Source organism: Pimephales promelas, chromosome 19 (assembly GCF_988280905.1).
Source record: "Pimephales promelas chromosome 19, fPimPro1.hap1.1, whole genome shotgun sequence".
Classification (NCBI taxonomy): Eukaryota; Metazoa; Chordata; class Actinopteri; order Cypriniformes; family Leuciscidae; genus Pimephales; species Pimephales promelas.
This window is the reverse complement of record NC_142787.1, coordinates 20695191-20709251: the sequence shown is the minus strand read 5'-3', so window position 1 is coordinate 20709251 and position 14061 is coordinate 20695191. Positions and strand designations below refer to the sequence as shown.

The window sequence follows — 14061 nt, the reverse complement described above, 5'->3', positions numbered from 1 at the left end:
GGCGGGACTACGGCATATGATTGACAACTCTCCCAGCATGGGTTCGATTTAAAGAGACAGGCTGCTTAACCGCATAGGTCAGGGAGATTGTAGTAACTTATGTGTGTGGCGTGGTTTTAATATCAGACTTTTTACACGAGTTAGGAGGAATGAAGTCTGAATCTGAAACGGAGTCGCGTTTACATACACGTACAGCCTTTTAACTGTGTTTTTAACTGTGAGAGAAGGAAAACGCACAATACTTATTTGACATGCTGTCACTTTCTGTGAAGTCCTTATTGCACTAAATATAATTCATGTTTTTCCTAGTTTTTTTATTTATTTATTTTACATATAGATCGATAAAAAAATTAAATAGAGATTTTAGGAGCTGTGGTCAAGCAGTTCATAGGCTAATGCAACGATAGGCCTATGTGTCATTTGCAAAAATAAAACTTTTCGTGTCTCGTCTTTTTAACATATTGCTATTGTCAAGTCACCTTTATTTATAGGGCTATAGTGTTTTGTACAATAGGCCAACAGATTGTTTCAAAACAGCTTTACAGTGATAACAGGAAAATTATGCATTTCGTTGTTTAGCTGAAGTCAGTTCAGTGCTATTGTCAATTAAACTGATTTTGGTCACTGGTTACATAAAAGATGCAGCTGTGTTTACAAGAGAAATAAGATGATGTCATTGTAATTGGACCATATTCTTTAGCCAAATTTAGTCTCTGACGCCTGCAAGTGTTCAATATTAGACATTACAGCCGTAAGGGACTGCTTAGGACATCTCTATAGCCTACTCAAAATTGCATGCTTTCAACAAACACATAGTTATTTATTTAATACATTTTACGGCAACTCATATGAATGAATGGATTATTTGTTTATTTTAGGGCCAAGAACAAGTGGCACAGTTTTTTTTTTTGTTTTTTGTTTTTTTTACTGCTGGCCAATGGCACTGATTCAGGTAATTTTCATAATAGAGTGAGTAATAAAAGAAAATCCTACTCCATCATTTAATATATATTTTAAATTTATTCAATGGCTTTTCCTAACATATACACATGGAGAAACACAAAGCATGAACATCAGCATTGGTCAAATTAACTGCAGAGTTTATTTGTAAAATGGCGTGTTTAATCATATACATTTAGCAGCGATGTACACAGGAAGTTGCTATATAAATATAGATCAAATGATTTGGCTAATTACAACTGAAGGCATGCATTATACTATATAATACATGTATATAAAACTATGACAAGTTACACAGAAAAAAAAAATGCAACAAACTCTCCTTGCATCAGCAATAGGCAATGGTAGACATTGTCATGCATGGTAGAAGACTGATGCTGCTTGCTTCCATTCTCATCTTTCTATCATGAATTCATTATTATTGATTTTTTTATTAAGTCCACTCTCACATGTCATGATCTGCAGTGCAATGGTGGCTATTTTCTCTGAACTGCACATTCAACATGCAGGTTCTGATATTCAGCTAAATGAAGCCACTCAAAAAAGACATGCACAACACAGAAGCCTGAGGTTTCCCAACACAAGCAGAGGCAGATTCTACTTAGCACTAACTGCCAAAAAATACAGATAAAAAAAGTTTTATAATGAAATGGAAATGCTAAAGTGCACTAAATAAATATTTAGCATATAACCAAGTATATGGTGTAAATAATTGTCAGTATGATTACTTGATAAAAAAGGAAACATTTACAAAAAAAAAAAAAAATGGCAATAGTGTTTTCATTTGACTCTTATTTATGCCAACATCCAAGTTCAGTTCCTGAGCAAGTCAGACCACAGTGTATGGACCATTCTAATAAAAACTAATGGTGAAGTCTATTCATTTCATTCAAAGACAAGACTGGAATTATATGGGGTAAAGGAAATGTAATTTGACCATCAATATATTATATATTTCTTATAAAACATCATATATTGCAGTGGAATGTACTCAAGCTGATATGGCCATGTGTTAAGTGCAGCCGTAAACAGCCGCAGTCGTCGTAATAGGAATTTAGCAGTTACGTAGCAGGGTTGGTCCATTGTCAGAAAACTTGAGGCTTCGGATTGTTGTAACGTGTGGTGAAAAGAATGGAGGAATGTGTAGTGGCAACGTCAGTGACACTTTCTTAAAGGGTCAGTTCGTCCAAAAATGAAAATTATCCCATAATTGACTCACCCAAACATAATCAGAGTAATATGAAAAAATATCTGGTTTCTTCCAAGCTTTATAATGGGAGCGAATGGTACCTGAGATTTTAAAGGCAAAAAAAAGCACATCCATCCTTCATAAAAGTAATCCATACAGTGCCAGATTTTGTTGAAAAAAAATCCATATTTATAACTTTATAAACTATAATCACTGACTTCTGGTAACAGTCATTCACAACTTGAGTTCCGGTAGAAGAGTGACCTCCGATCTTACGCACTATAAGCTTAGTTGAGAATAGACACTTCTTGCGTTTCAAAGAAAAAAAGCCCAAGCTCCTCTTCATTTATATAAAAATACTCTTACATTTATCTTTAAAAATTCTCATTTAGACTTCTAATTCATGACCAGTTTTGTTTTGCTCCATCTGCGCCTCCACAATCGTAAATACATCATGCATCAGGTCAGAAGTCACTCTTCTGCCGGAACTAGACTCATGTACGGCCTTTACCGGAAGCCAGAGACTATATTTCATATAGTTATAAATATGGATATTTTTCTTACAAAAACATCACTTTAGAATGCCTTTATTATCCCCTTGAGCCATATGGATTACTTTTATGATGGATGGATGCCTTTTTTTTTGGGCTTCAAAATCTACTATTTACTCGACATTATAAAGCTTGGCGTTTGGCGGAAAAAAGAAAGTTATATACCCCTAGTATAGCTTAGGGGTGAGTAAATCATGGGATGAATTTCATTTTTGGGTCAACTAAACTTTTAAATGAAAGACCACTGAATGCTAATAAAGAGTCGTTTACACCAAGAACGATAATAATAAAAATACTATAACGGCACCAAAAAAAAAAACGATATAGTTGGGATCACTTTCAGAACGATAAAATCAATGACAACCAATCAGAAACCGTACTGGTTTAAAGAGCTTGAACATTTGAAGTGGCAGACAACAAAGGTGCAGAGTAAACAGAATGATATCATCCGCTGGTGTGGACACTACAATTATCGTTATAGTTATCGGTCTTGGTGTGAACGGGCCTTAAGGGAATGTAAATGGTTGTTTGTTAAAATACTGACACCAGAATACCACACCATGGGCATAGTCAGGGACATGCATCCATTTCAGCAAGCAATTAGTGTGATGCAATGGAGAAATGCCAGAAAGCTCAGTTTAATGAAAAGAAAAACTTTGAACCGTTCGGGTATAAGTGTACAAATATACAGGCCGTCTTACCAGACTGGCTGGTGAGGGCCGAACAAGAGGCTGCTTCACAAGGAAACCCCTCTCAGCTGTCAATCTTGTGCTCAGCTATGTATCTAAATCTCTGTACATTAATTTCATTTATTCAAGTATAACTGCTCTTAAAACTTGCCGTACTGCATTGCAGGAAGGAACAGACCAGCTAGTAAAATGAAGACACGCATTTTTAATTCAAATGGTTCATGAGTGCATTTTCTTAAAAGTAGAAAAAAAAAAGGGAAACATTTTTGGTTTTGCATTGTAAAATTCATGTTTTGAATGCAAGACCTAAACCTTTGCTTGTTTAATTCTCTACATCTTTATCTCTGACCCAAATAAACGGTAACATATACATCTTTTGTCCAACCCACCCCACCCCACCCCACAACAAAAGAAAACCTCTAAATTAAGTTAATGCAAGTTCATTCAATTATAAAATACAGTGAAAACAAACACAAAAAAGAACTTAAAACATTGGTTAGGGCCAAAAGAATCTGAGTTTTCAAAAAGAGGCACGCCTCATGCAGTAATGGTGTACAGGCGGTGTAAAGCCAAGCGTGTGTGTGTGTGTGTGGGGGGGGGGAGCAACCAGAGAGAGTCTAATCTGACAGTCCTGAGGTAGCTGTACTCTGCCTAGTGCAGAAAAACTGGCTTTACTAATCAAACGTGTCAGGTAATAGTGGAAACAAAATGTATCACCATAAAAATGGAAGTTATTACACATAGGGAAAGACATACAGGTACAAATCATAAATGAAATAAACCACACAAAATGCATGCGAAATACAGAACATGCAGCTTTCATCTGAGGATTTGACCATGAAGCATTCAAACGTTCAGACCCATACTCCCTTTCCCATGCTGCTTTGCAACACCATGCTTGTCCATTGGCTCTGAGCGATGTTCACACCGAAGACACAAAGGTAAACATTAGTAAACAGTTCTTCTGTCTCTTTTTTTTTCTCTCTCTCTTTATCTTTTCTACCCAACCTACTCTCTGTTAGCAATATGAACAAATAACAAATGAACCATTGCATAAAATAGTGTTAAATGTCTGTACACAAGCACTTTTCTCAATTCAGCAATTTGAACACATGATATGGGGGAAAACAAAAGTTTGGATATTACCATTATTGTTACTGGTTTGAAATGAGACGAGACAAATGATTAATTTAAAACGTAATAAAGGAAACCATCAAGAAGACCAAAAAGAATATTAATGGTCGCTAATACTTGAAGACTTCAGGTCTGTATGGTCTCCTCAAATCACCAACGGACAGTTTAAAAAAAAAAAGAAAAGAAAAAAAGTTAAATTTCTATCTTAAGGTTATTTTTGTGTTAATCCTGTCCTTCTCGTACACATTCGCTGTTTGCGGAGGCACACTTTAAACGCACAACCACACATACAGACACACGTACACACGTCAGTGCTCATTTCAGTCAAGACCAGAACATTTCAGCCAAGTTAGTGTCAGTGCTGTAGAGCCACAGCACCAGGGGGAGTGAGAGAGCCACAAAGGGCCAGGAAATGCCCTCCGTGCAGGTGCTGAGTGAGCAGGCCATGCCCTTGGGCTTGTCCAGCTCTTTGGGCTTGTCCAGGTAGTTTCTGGCTGCAAACTTGAGCAATTCATCCAGCAAGATGACGGGCAAGGAAATCTTCAATACCATAAGCCACTGGGTCACGTTCAGTGGAGTGATCTGGAAGATTATCTGTAGAGAAAGCCCAGGGTAGAGTCACTACACAAACATTAGGGATGTGCCCAAAGCCCAATTTTGAATTTGGAAAGGCATGGAAAATGAATAACGCATTCTAAATGTACATGGTTAGGCTTGCTGTGGTAGTCGGTTAGATTACGGTACATTAGATTTCACTTAATATGAGAAGACAGCAATTAGAGATGACTGACAGGATGATGGCAGAGGATTTGGTGCACAACTGTTCCTGAGCATCACTGACAAACATCTTATCTTGTAAAATTAGAGATTAGAACCGCTGCTTCCTATACAGAGAGTACGCTTGATCACAAGATCAAGCAGAGGCTCTTTGATGCCCATAAATTGCATACAATATAATTAATAAGCTATATAAAAGCAAGAAAACTCAAAAGCATTGAAATATATTTTGTTGCTTATATTATATAGAAATACACGCATAATCACTGAAAATTAAACCTGATAATTTATAAAGATTTAAATGTAAACATGATAATTTATAAAGAAATGCTAAAAATAATAATACAGTAACCAACCAAAGAATAAAAGTGTTAAGTGCAACTTTCTCTCACACAATTCTATTTCCCTCCTCTCAATTCCAAGTTTATATCACACAATTCTGAAAAAAAAAAAAAAAAAAAAAAATATCTCCAGATGTTTTATTACGCAGACTGTAACAACATTGTCTGCACATTCTTTTTATGAGTTATAATCTTGGAAATGCAATGGAGTCAGAATTGTGAAATACAAACTATAAATTATATAATTATAGATTATATCTCACAATTTTGACCTTTTTCCCTCAGAATTGAGTAATAAAATCAGAATTGTAAGAAAAAAAAAAGTCACAATTGCATTGCATAATGTTTTTAATTGTAATTTTAATTGTATAATAGTTTATACAGTTAAAATTATTTATTAAAAAAAAAGATTAAAAATGAAGAGGATAAAAAACAAAACAATATACTGAAACTTGATCTTACCGGCAGGGGCTCCACATAAAGGATAAAGAAGTGAAGGGACATGGAGAGGCAGATGGCTCCTAGCAGCCACACATTATCCCAGGGGGGCATGCGAAGCAGAGACTGGTTCTCTGAAACACTACAACAGGACATCAAGAAGATAACGTCGTGAAATTGATTGACTGGTTGCATATTCATTTAAATCCACCACTTATGCCTGTCAAGTTGTTTCAAACCTGAATGAATAAATTTCTTCAGCTGAACACTAAAGATATTTTTGAAGAATATGGGGTAACTAAACAGTTACCCATCAACTTCTTTTGTGTTCGGTAGAAGAAATAAATTCATACATGACAACTTGACGGTGAGTAAATGACAGAATTTAAATTTTTGGGTGAACGATCCCTTTAAGATCCATTTTAGCTGATATGATTGTAATTGGACACAGCCAAATACAAGGATAAATAGGGTATAAAAAGATTTGTGATTCCTCAAAATGTCAAACTATTCAGTAGAACTCATGAAAATGCATGAATTGACAAACTGAATTATAAAAATATAGATTTCATATAAAATAAAAACCATGTAAACAAAAATAAATACATCAATTAATATTATAAATTCAATTTCTAAAACCTTTTCTGGTAAAATCTTGCTAAACAAGTCCTTAGAAGAGTTTTCTTCATAAAAATGTTTTCTATTTGCATTAAGTTGAACAATCCAATAAAATAAGATCATTGTTACAAAATAACTTGCAGGTGTATACAACAATGTCTCGTCTTACAGCTTGTGATTGGATGAATCTGAACAGCAGATGTAAATAATTATGACATTTTCAGGGACAAGATGTGCCTTTCTGTAGCGAACTTTGATTCTGACCTGTTGAGGGCGTTGCACATCTCAATGGTCACTAGTACGGAGAGAGCCATGGTCATTGGATAGGGAGACTCAAACACATCACACTTCAGGCCCTCAAACTCAGGGTTGTCCGGTGAACACTGAAGGAAGTGGCTCTGCAGTGATGAAAATGGTAGAAGCCAATCAAGACATTGGAATGCATGTGATTGAGAAAGAGTATTAAAACGTAAGGGGAGTTTCTAACCAGTTGATAAAGGGTGACTCTAGGCCCATCTTCAGCAGCAATGAACCACCATGCAGCAGCACCTACAGTACCAGCACCTACATAACCTTTAGGGTGACATGGAGAATAGAACATGTCAAATCTTTCTATACCCACAAAAAAATACATATTATTTAGAAAATCAGTGTCCGTGGTGCACTCACAGCCAATTATCAGGTATCTAAAGAAGAGCCAGCCAGAGATAAGTGGCTCTCTTGCATTGCGAGGGGGTTTGCTCATGATGTCCAGGTCGGGTGGGTTGAAGCCCAGAGCGGTCGCAGGCAGACCGTCCGTCACCAGATTCACCCACAGCAGCTGAACTGGAATCAGAGCTTCGGGGAAGCCCAGAGCTGCCGTTAAGAAAATACTGCCAGAGAGAATACACATAGTGAGTTAAGCGATTAGATAACAACTGGAAGAATGTCAAAAAGGACTTTGGCAGTGATTTGAGTTTGCTCAAGGCATAAATTTCACAGTTGTCATTTATATTGTAACGCTTTTAGGATGGAGACTAAATTGTGCCAATACAAGATTGAAAAGAAACTGACTTGCTCTGTTTTGGCACACAGGATGAATAGTAAACTACAAAGAATGAAACACAATATAATATATAAATTATAATAAACCGGATAGTTCCGGTCCTTGTTTCTGATTGGTTGAGCCGTGTTCAAAGCCATTGTAAATCATTCAATAAACACTGCTCAGCAACCTCCTTGGAACTACATTACTTGGCGAATAAATGTGTTATTTTTGTTCCATAATATTTATGGAGTAACCATTTTATAAAAGCAATAAGCCCTTTAAAGCCATGTTTTAGAGTGAAATTAAAACAGCTAAGGGGGTTTTCACCATAAAAAACGGCTTTTTAGAACTATTTCTTCTCTATACCTTCAACTGTTATAGTTCTAGTCCTCTGTGTGAACAGGCCTTTATTCGGAAAGGGCAAATTAAATTGGTACAAAAAAAAGGTCTGTCACTTTTGATCAGTGTAAAAGTCTTTACTATTTCAAGTAATGGCTGCTGAAAATTAAGCTTTACCATCACAGGATAAAATTATATTTGAAATATATTCATAAAAAAATAATAATAAATTGTAATAATGCTTCATAACATTACTGTTTTTACTGCATTTTGATCAAATAAAAGCAGCCTTGGTGAGCATAAGTGACATCTTTCAAAAAACATTAAAAAAAATCTTAGAGAATATTTAATGATACATAAGATTTCACAAGTTAAATAGATTGCAAAAGCCATTTTATGTCCACTTGAATTGTTTAAAGTTAGCAAAAAGGTTAGGATCCTTACCAGACCACCTCGCCGACATTTGAGGAGATGAGGTAGCGGATGAATTGTTTCATGTTATTGTAAATGGCTCGACCCTCTTCCACAGCGGCCACGATGGTAGAAAAGTTATCATCAGCAAGGACCATCTCTGAAGCAGTCTTAGCCACTGCTGTGCCTGACCCCATAGCAATGCCAATTTCAGCCTTTTTCAGAGCAGGTGCATCGTTCACACCATCTCCAGTCTGCAGGAATGAACACAGCAAGTCAAGTCAGTCGAGGGAGAAAGATTTTGCCAATTTAAACATCTAGAAGAAATCCTTCCTAATCTGGGATCGCAATCTGTGATCTAATTTACCATGGCGGTGATCTCATCGTAGGACTGCAGGAACTCCACAATCTTGGATTTGTGAGATGGCTCGACACGGGCAAAGCAACGGGCATTGATCACTGCCTCACGCTGGGCGGCAGCAGACAGGTCGTCAAACTCTCGGCCAGTGTAGGCCATGCACGAGACATCATCATCCTCACCAAAGATGCCGATGCGCCTGCAGATGGCCACAGCTGTGCCTTTGTTGTCGCCAGTGATCATGATGACTCGAATGCCCGCTTGACGACAAAGTTTGATGGAAGCTGCCACCTCAGCTCTGGGTGGGTCCAGCATGCCCACACATCCCACAAAGGTCAGGTCCGTCTAAAGGAAAAACAGCAATATATATTTATATATATATATATATATATATATATAAAATCGTGTGATTTTCTTGCGATTAATCATATTGTTACACACAAAATTTAATAATGAAGTCTAAAGAAGTGTGTAGCGCACTTTTGATTTAAATGTACTACTATATAGACAAGTGCAATAACATGTGGTTAGCAAAAAACTAAACAAAGAGCCTGATTCACTTTTTACCAGCGGTATACCCTTTACAAACTAGCAAAATATTTCTTATAAATCTCAATTTAAACAATGCAACCAATCAATCATTCAATTAATCAATCATTTTTATATACACACATTTTCATAGACACACATTATTGTGATTGTTGTTACACAAAAATGCTCTTCTCACCTCATACTCAATGAACCGGTTTGAGTCCTCCAGTACAAGGCTCTCTTTGCTCAATGGGTTGTCTCGGGTGGCCAGAGCCAGACAGCGTAGTGTGTCACGTCCTGTGCCGTAGTCACGGATCACAGACAGGATCTTCTCTTTAATACCTGCTGTCAGGGGGACTTTATTCCCACCCACACGGATGTGCGTGCATCTGTCAATCACTCCCTCTGGAGCACCCTGCACCCAGAAATAACACATTTAAGGAAGTTGCAGGTATATTTTTGTACCACAACACATTTCAAACGTTAGGTAGTCCAGAAAATAAAGAAGTGCTAAAGTCTCCATGGAAAACGTGGCGTTACCTTAACAAACATCTTGCCAATGGATGAGCGAGCTTTGTTGGGAGTACAGTACACTGACATGGACTTTCTGTCTCGGGAGAACTCCAGAGTGAACTCCTTCTTCATCAGCTGCTTGATGACCTGAGACAAAAAAAAAGAGAAAGAGTACAACAAATTACTGATGAAAGCTGACGTTACACCAAACACAACCAATTTGGAAATTAATGTGGGCTTCCACAACCACATGACCCACTAGGGTTGCAACCAACTCATAATCTGCGGTAGGAAAGGTTTGACGTACCGAGTTACAAGCGTTCGCCAATTCAACCTTGGAAAGGCCTTTTAGTTCTGTGTCGAACACGTTCATTTTCTCCACCAGACATGTTAGAGCGGTCTCAGTAGCTTCTCCCACCTTCTCGTACACACCTTTGACCTGACAAAGACAGAAACTCTTTAGAAACTCTTCAGAAGTGCTGTTTGATAAACACAATCACTAGGGATCCACTGATTCTTGTTAATATTGATAAGCAGATATTTGTTTTCATGTTATATAATACAAATGACCAATGTTAAAATTCTATACCATTTTGTATTATATTTTATAAATGTATAAAAGATGATGTATTAATTTACAAGGATACAAAAAAATACAGGGAAAAATTTTAAATGATATTTAAGCAAATTTATCCATTAAGTGACATCTGTATGTTAGACAATACAGTTCTGCACATTAGTTAGCTGCCTTTAAATAATGAACAGAAAATGCTGCATATACCAGAAGATGTTAATAACTAACCTCGTTGAAATCTAGAGAGGAGTCGTTACACAGAGCACAGATGCTAGCCAGTTCAACCAGAGCATCATACTGGGAGCACCGCACTGGTTTACCCTCATGAAACCTGGAGTAAAAAAATAAAAAAATAAAAACAAGAGGATGCTAAACTGAGGTGTCTCATGCACTTTGAAATATCAGTGTGCACATGGGCAGCAAAACTCACACTTGTCCATCAGGGGCGTATGTGGACCCAGAAATGGTGAACTCTTTTAGAGAGCAACTGTTTCCGTTTGCCTGATCAACAATGAACATCTGTAACAAAAGACATAAAAAAAACCCCCTCAAAATCAACCACCAGGTGGCAGGGCATCACACCACAGAGGATCTCTGACTTTAGAAAGCATCTCATGAAAAGATCCCTCCTCCACCTGACCTGGATATACTAGCACTACAGATGTAAACACTTTACATGACACTCACTTAAAGGTTCAGAGGGCCTTTAAAACCAAGCAAAAAACACCCGAACATAAGCAACTGAGCATTAAGGATTTTTTTAAAGCACAAAAGAGAATCAGACCCACCAATATGTCAAAGAAGTGAAGAGCATAAAAGAGATGAGTGAGTGGGATGGTAAAATGGAAAAGCGTTCCTGCTGTTGTGATAAAACCCAGTGGACAACAGTCGAACCACAGAAACAAGAGTGTGGGGGAGAGAGACAGGCACTAATTTCGAAGATGCTAGGCACTATGCAGAAAGACATTAGCAGAAAAACAAAGGGTAAGATCACCCAAAAGTCACCCTTGTGTCGTTCCAAACCCATAAGACCTTTGTTCAATTTAGGAACACGAAGATATTTCTGATGAAATCTAAGAACTTTATTAGCTACCACTTTAAGCCCCAGAAAGTTAGTAAAGACATAATTAAAATTCTGCGAGGGGTATATGCGCTTTGTTTTTTTGCAAAAATCTCGATCACGCAACAACGCCAACTCTCGTGTCAACACGCATGAATTGTGGTGCTCTCTTGAATGGGTGTTGGAAAAATATTTTGTAAATATTTTTTGGGTGCACACAAAGCAATCGCGTCGCTTCATAAAATTGAAATAAAACCACTGGAGCCACATGGATTACTTTGATGATGTCTTTACTACCTTTCTGGGGCTTGATAGTGGTAATTGCGTAGCCTGTCAATGGAGGGACAAAGATCATTCGGATCATTTTAAATTCAGAATTAGATAAAAACTTAATTCACTAACAAATCACAAATTTCTGTGGCTTTCAAACAAAGGTTACTTAACTAGTGCAATAACTGGACAAGAAAAGCATATTCAAAATGTCGGAAAGAAAATATACTTTTGACACCCTCAAAGCAATTTTTTTTTGCATCAGGATGTTTTATATATAAATGTAATTTTGTAATAAAAATACATAAGTGACAATCTCACCTTACAAGAAATGTGAGCTGCTTTGGAACCTGCATACCTCGAATAGGCAAGGTTTGGGTCAAACAACTGTTCAGGGTTTATGTGAGGCCAAGTTAAAGCTGCAGTCCGTAGTTTTTTGGGGGGGTAAAAAATTATCCAAAATACATATTCGAGAAAATACATAACCAGCCAGTGTTCAAAACTATCTCCTTGCCTTAGCTAGCTCGATTCAAAGCGACAAAGAGGAAAAACCGCGGACTGCAGCATTAACCTTGCTTTCTGAAATATCGCCTGGATTACCAAGTGCACGGTTGGTTACAGCGTTTACCTCCTTTTTATTCATGTTTTCAACAATTTCTTTATTTGTGAAAATCCTAAACAGAATCAAGCAGTTGCTAGCTAGCTTTTTCAAGTTATGATTTGGTTTAAACACAACCTGAGCATTCACAGAATAAATCAAGCATTATATTTAAAATAATTTATATTAAAAAGAAAAGCAAGCCTCCAACTAAATGTAACCTTTACACACGCAAAACTGATTAAAATCAGAACCGCTTCATAGCTTGCATGCTTGACTGTACAGCCTACAGCAAAGGCGCTGCTGTGGATCACACACACGGCCAGTTATATAACACTACCGCAAGTAACTGACTACCGCATACTGATCAGCTCTCACAGTCAAGCCGGAGAAGGGCAGATGAGGAGGATGACAAAAGATGAGAGGCGATAAGTATACAGGCACACAATGAAGGGGAGAAATAGAGCAATAAACCATGTCAAACAGGAAAACAACATGAAAGGAAATACAGAGGCAACCTGGGGTGGTCTAACACAAGGTCATGAGAAACTAAGATAAACCTAAATAAAATGATTAATCATGGCAATATCAAAGCAGCATATTAACAGCTTTCCCACGACTATCATTTGAGGCCAAGTAACGTACTAGTGCTAAATCAATACCATCATGAAGGTCATTTTTATTCATGAGCCAATTGTCTATGCAGTAATATCACACTCAGTTCTTGGCTGAAGCCCAGCCTGCAAATTTCTAAACAATTACAGAACTCTATTGCCAAGAAATAAAATAATGGGCTAAACCGAACTCATAATAGCAGAGGTTATAAGTTACTTTTGATGAACCCTGAAGCTGCAAGCCCACTTCAATTGCATATAATATTCCCAGCATTCTCACCCTGCAAACGGACATCTGGTTGGTGGTAAGTGTGCCGGTCTTATCCGAGCAGATGACAGAGGTGCAGCCAAGGGTCTCCACCGAGGGCAGAGAGCGTACGATGGCGTTCTTCTTGGCCATGCGACGGGTACCCAGAGCCAGGCAGGTGGTGATGACGGCAGGCAGGCCTTCAGGGATGGCGGCCACAGCCAGCGCGACGGCGATCTTGAAGTAGTATACGGCCCCACGGATCCATGAGCCACCGTGAACGGGATCGTTGAAGTGTCCGATGTTGATGATCCACACGGCGATGCAGATGAGCGAGATGACCTTGGACAGCTGCTGGCCGAACTCATCCAGTTTCTGCTGGAGTGGCGTGCGCTCCTGCTCTGTGGACACCATCTCATCACGGATTTTGCCAATTTCGGTATTCACACCGGTGGCAACCACTACGCCCACCGCTTTGCCTGCGGCAATGTTGGTACCCTGTAAAAATGTAGTAAAAAAAGGCGAGTTTTAATTAATGATCATATTCATAAACAATCAATCTGATCAGAATCAACAAATATTGGATATAATAATTGAAAAACCATATTGTTATTAAATAATCGTTAAAATGTAAATTAACATCTTAAAATAAAAGTAACATCCATTAATTTATATTTTTGTTAAACTTTATTATAATGTTGTATTGCCTAAATGTACTTGCAGCGTTTAAAAGCATTTGGTTTATTTATAATTATTTTTTTATTTACAAAAAAACTATACATTTTAATATTGACTGTTATCAGCTATAACATAACTTATTGG

The 14061-nt window shown here is 37.6% G+C and overlaps 1 protein-coding gene across 1 annotated transcript in view; it reads right to left on the bottom strand.

Annotated features, from left to right (window-relative positions):
- Positions 1 to 3574: 3574 nt before the first annotated feature.
- atp2a2b (ATPase sarcoplasmic/endoplasmic reticulum Ca2+ transporting 2b) overlaps positions 3575 to 14061 on the bottom strand; it is a 34160-nt gene continuing 23673 nt past the window's right edge. Inside the window, exons 8-20 of the mRNA XM_039688007.2 lie at positions 13273 to 13737; positions 10881 to 10969; positions 10679 to 10781; positions 10184 to 10315; positions 9904 to 10023; positions 9560 to 9778; positions 8842 to 9177; positions 8508 to 8728; positions 7367 to 7569; positions 7185 to 7270; positions 6962 to 7095; positions 6104 to 6221; positions 3575 to 5117 (exon numbers count right to left, since the gene is read on the bottom strand). Coding sequence (XP_039543941.1) covers positions 4848 to 5117; positions 6104 to 6221; positions 6962 to 7095; positions 7185 to 7270; positions 7367 to 7569; positions 8508 to 8728; positions 8842 to 9177; positions 9560 to 9778; positions 9904 to 10023; positions 10184 to 10315; positions 10679 to 10781; positions 10881 to 10969; positions 13273 to 13737 — 2496 coding nt within the window. The 3' untranslated portion in view covers positions 3575 to 4847. The remainder of the gene's footprint in view (positions 5118 to 6103; positions 6222 to 6961; positions 7096 to 7184; positions 7271 to 7366; positions 7570 to 8507; positions 8729 to 8841; positions 9178 to 9559; positions 9779 to 9903; positions 10024 to 10183; positions 10316 to 10678; positions 10782 to 10880; positions 10970 to 13272; positions 13738 to 14061) is intronic.